Raw genomic sequence first — 4,489 nt, 5'->3', positions numbered from 1 at the left:
GTGACATATAAGACAGAACCTTCCTTAAACTAGGAAAACATCCGGGGTTGAAGGCGGGGAGGGGCTACAGGGCGAGACAAGGACGGACAAGAGGTTTTGAGGATACCACCTATCTTTCAGCTTGTCTGGAGTGGCCACAGGTGTGCCCTTCCCTTGAAGGCCAAGGGGAGCGTCTGGTGGTAGACGGCTGATCATCCGCCCCTCACCGCCTCAGTAAGTGGGTGATGACACTTTCGGTCCCCCACTCTTCCCCAACCTCTTAACCTTCCCTCCTAGTCACTTCCGACCCGTTTCCACCTTCCCCGAAACCATTACTGCGCTTCACCGTTGCTCCCTCCTCACCTTAACCCCTTCCTCCAAATCCCGACGCCAGGGCTAAGCGATAGTAACTAGGGAGCCCAGGGCTGTGGAACTGCATCTTGGGACGAGTAGTCCTAGAGAAAAGAAAGCAGCGGAAAACTACAATTCCCAGAAGACACTTCCATTTCCTCCGTTTTCCTCATGAGGCCCCCTCAACCCCACCCCCTTTTAAAGACCCTCTTAGCCACGTCAACTACGGTGTGAAATTCTTTTAAAGACATTTTTAAGTTGCTTAAATCTGCTATTTCAAGAGCGTTCTGAAAGCTAAAGTGAGAAATAAGCCAGGCTACCAGGAGGAGAAATGAGGTCACGACCTGGTCTGGCACGTGGCTGGACAGCCGCTGCGACAGCACTCAGGCACTTGACGTGGCCGCCTAGGAGGCGGGGCCTCCGCGGGGGCCCCGGGAAAGCCCGTGGGCCGGCACGATGCCCTTCTTTTCGGATCCGCCATCTGCGGTGAGTATGTACTCTCGGGTGTTCTCCGGCCCGCGGCCTGCCGTCGCGCCTCCTCTGTCCCCAACCTCACCGTTTCCTCCTTTTCCTCACCCTCAGGTGGCACCGCCGCCAATATGCAGATTTTCGTGAAGACCCTGACGGGGAAGACCATCACTCTCGAGGTACGGGCCAGGCGGTGGGAGAAGTCGCGGCGTGAAGGAGGGGGGATCTGAGGCGGGTTTCGGCACGCGCGTTGCTTACCGCCTTAGAATACGTTTCCGAACCTGGTTTCTAAAACTTGGCCGTAAAGGGAGGGTTGTTTAACTGAGCTGGGGATTAGGGCAGGTTTCCGATGCCTAAAGTCCGAGTCTGTCGCCTCTGGTGGTTCCCGCCAGGTAGCCGCTGCCGGGGTCGCGAGGCGGGAGGGTGGCGCCCCCCGCAGGTGGGCGCGAGCACGCGTGGCCCGGCCGCCGCCGCCCGGGGCTGGGGGAGGGAGCGTGCGCGCCGGGGAGCCTGTCTCCAGCTGCGTGAGCCAACGGCTCTACTAGGTAGGTTTCAGCCCCCACCGCCTCGGCTCCCTGATGACCTTCCAACTGAATGGAGCAATTACTCTAGTTTACTCTAGTTCCTGATTGTGTTACCTATACGTTTGCACTTCAAAACTTCTAGGTCGAACCCTCGGATACAATAGAAAACGTAAAGGCCAAGATCCAGGACAAGGAAGGCAAGTTAACATTTTCTGATTCAGAAAAACTCACCTGCAGAGGCCCTGTCAGGCGCTAGACATACCTGCTCTTTGTGGGGTGGGAAGAGGTCAGATTGACAAAAATGCTTTTGGAATAACACAGTAGACGTTTATCAGCGTGGAGCCAAGCTGTAGTACCTTTCACGTGTGTGATTTTGGACGTGTTAGTTAATTTACACATGTATACTTATTTGTAAAGTGGTTAACATGTATTAGGATTAAATGAGATAAACCGTTTAAACATTTACAATTACACTTTCCCTGTAGTAAGAACTCACTGATGGATGTTAGTACCATTTATTTGATTCAAGATTATAAATCTTGATCAGATATGCTTGTTTTGCAGTCACTTAAATTTATTTGTTCAACTCGTTTCCCATTAGGAATTCCTCCTGACCAGCAAAGACTGATCTTTGCTGGCAAGCAACTGGAAGATGGACGTACTTTGTCTGACTACAACATTCAAAAGGTCTGTTTGGAGGAAAGCAGCCCTTTAAGTATAATTTATTTTTTTATTTTTGCCTGTGTTGGGTCTTTGTTGTGGCACGTGGGCTTTCTCTAGTTGCGGCGAGAGGGGGCTACTCTTCGTTGCGATGCGCGGGCTTCTCATTGTGGTGGCTTCTCTTGTTGCGGAGCATGGGCTCCAGGCATACAGGCTTCAGTAGTTGTGGCATACAGGCTCAGAAACTGTGGCTCGCGGGCTCTAGAGCACAGGCTCAGTAGTTTTGGCCACGCGCTTAGTTGCTCTGCGGCGTGTGGGATCGTCCTGGACCAGGGCTTGAACCCGTGTACCCTGCATTGGCAGGTGGATTCTTAACCACTGCACCACCAGGGAAGTCCCTTAAGTATGAATATTTGTATCTTAATTTGGAAATTTTGACTAATACTCAAAGTGGGGAGAATAGCATTAGATTAGCAGTAGATTCCCAGGTGATTGATACACCAACATTTGAGAAGTGCTGCTATAGTCTTCTACGTTTTGGATTTTGCGTATTGCATCCCATGGTGTAATTTAATGTGTTCCTTAATCTGTCTATGAACTAAGAGTTTATATAGGAGTCGGATACCTCTTTTTTTCTGACTCCCCCATGTGTGGGTGTACTTCCTGTCATATCCAGTTAGAATGTGCATGATGCTGGTTGTCCATTCTCCACAGAGCAGTAGCATTAATGTAACCATTTTTAAAGGCTGTTTTGTTCTCTGTTCAATAACAGGAGTCCACTCTTCATCTTGTGTTGAGACTTCGTGGTGGTGCTAAGAAAAGGAAGAAGAAGTCTTACACCACTCCCAAGAAGAACAAGCATAAGAGAAAGAAGGTTAAGTTGGCTGTCCTGAAATACTATAAGGTGAGCCAAATTATTAAAGGTAATAATTTATCTCTGGTTTCAAACTCTTTAATATAAAAGTTCGGGGTTTTTTCCTGTTTGGTATTTGAATAAGCTCTATATAATGGGGTTTACCTTTAGGTACTTTATTCCAAACTAAGTTTCTGATTTTGAAGTCCGATCTGGGTTCAGGTCTTAACTCTGTCCACTTCTTGCAAGGCTGGGCTTTAAAAACTCTGAACTTTTTTCTTGTAGTAATTATTGGTGAGAATTTGGGGTGCTTCGGTTTGTAAGTACTAAGAAATATCACTGTTGTGTGATTAAAAGGTTAAATACTTTGAGTCATTTAAGCTAGACTTCACAGTATGTTGTAAGATTATCTTAACAGCAAGTTTATGCTTTTAGGTGGATGAGAATGGCAAAATCAGTCGCCTTCGTCGGGAGTGCCCTTCAGATGAATGTGGTGCTGGAGTTTTTATGGCCAGCCACTTTGACAGACATTATTGTGGCAAATGTTGTCTGACCTATTGTTTCAACAAACCAGAAGACAAGTGATTGTATATTGGCTAATAAAAGACATGAACTAATGAACTACCGTTTAAATGTTGAGTTTTATTCCAGTGATTTTAAAAGTGGGTTTTAAAGATCAAATTAATCCCTATTTTCTTAGGTAACCTGTACTTGGCAGAATTATGTTGTATTTGATACCAGCTGTCTAGATACAGGTCAGTTTCTTTGTACCTCAGCAGTACTGACTTTTTTTTTTTTTTTTTTTTTGCGGTATGCGGGCCTCTCACTGTTGTGGCCTCTCCCGTTGTGGAGTACAGGCTCTGGACGCGCAGGCTCAGTGGCTGTATATCACAGGGTGATGAACAGCATCCCTGGTCTGTACCCACTTGCTGCCAGTAGCACACTACCCCTCCCCACAACCAAAAATATCCAGACATTGCCAAATGACCCCTAGGGGTGGGAAGGAACCTCCCCCACCCTCAGATTGAGAAACATTGGTTTGTGTGAATTGGTATTATAACCTTGCCTAAAAAGAAGCTACAATGCATTGACACTTGTTTCCTACAAAGGAAGTTTAAAGGCGGCAGAGCTTGCAAGTTACCAGTTAAAAAATTCATCTGCATATGGCTGATTCACTTGGTTGTACAACAGAAGCTAACAGTATTGTGAAGCAATTACACTCCAATAAAGATCTGTTAAAAAAATTCACCCAAAGTCCTTTAATGTTGAGTGTGAACTCCTCTTTGGAATTTTAAGTTCTAAGGTTTGCTCATTGGTACTGCGGACACTGAAAAATAATGGTTTCACAGTATTTGACTGGTACCATATTTTATCTGTGGAGTGCAGTTCAGGGAGGCTTGCTTGATATCAATGAACTAAAGTAAAGCACTTGAAGTTTATTAAACTGATGATTAGATTCACTGATATACCAATAATTAACAATTCCCTTTAGCCATATTCTTTCCCTACTCCAGGATTTCTAGTTGGACGCATCCTTAAATAAGGTTTCCTAATTCTGTAGCATTTTGACAGTTACACCTGTTAATGCTCGGCAGAACTTTCTGACCAGTGGTGAGTGGTGAATTATTACCTTTAGTAAGACGAAACTAGTTGC

The 4,489-nt window shown here is 46.1% G+C and overlaps 1 protein-coding gene across 1 annotated transcript; it reads left to right on the top strand.

Annotated features, from left to right (window-relative positions):
• Nucleotides 1-794: 794 nt before the first annotated feature.
• On the top strand, nt 795-3,452 carry RPS27A (ribosomal protein S27a). Its single transcript, XM_065890874.1, has 6 exons — nt 795-816; nt 913-977; nt 1,465-1,519; nt 1,924-2,009; nt 2,755-2,886; nt 3,271-3,452. Exons 2-6 carry the CDS (start codon nt 930-932, stop codon nt 3,418-3,420), a joined length of 471 nt encoding a protein of 156 aa, XP_065746946.1. The 5' UTR covers nt 795-816; nt 913-929; the 3' UTR covers nt 3,421-3,452.
• The last annotated feature ends 1,037 nt before the right edge of the window (nt 3,453-4,489 follow it).

The sequence above is a fragment of the Phocoena phocoena genome, chromosome 14 (assembly GCF_963924675.1).
Source record: "Phocoena phocoena chromosome 14, mPhoPho1.1, whole genome shotgun sequence".
In the NCBI taxonomy this organism is placed as follows: domain Eukaryota; kingdom Metazoa; phylum Chordata; class Mammalia; order Artiodactyla; family Phocoenidae; genus Phocoena; species Phocoena phocoena.
This window is presented reverse-complemented; position numbering and strand designations above follow the sequence as displayed.

Bases quoted from the DNA above. Each gene is read 5' to 3' on its own strand.
- RPS27A (XM_065890874.1), top strand. From the start codon at position 930: ATGCAGATTTTCGTGAAGACCCTGACGGGGAAGACCATCACTCTCGAG. The intron at 1,520-1,923 runs GCAAGTTAACAT...GTTTCCCATTAG, and splicing joins CAAGATCCAGGACAAGGAAG to GAATTCCTCCTGACCAGCAA. The intron at 2,887-3,270 runs GTGAGCCAAATT...TTATGCTTTTAG, and splicing joins CTGTCCTGAAATACTATAAG to GTGGATGAGAATGGCAAAAT.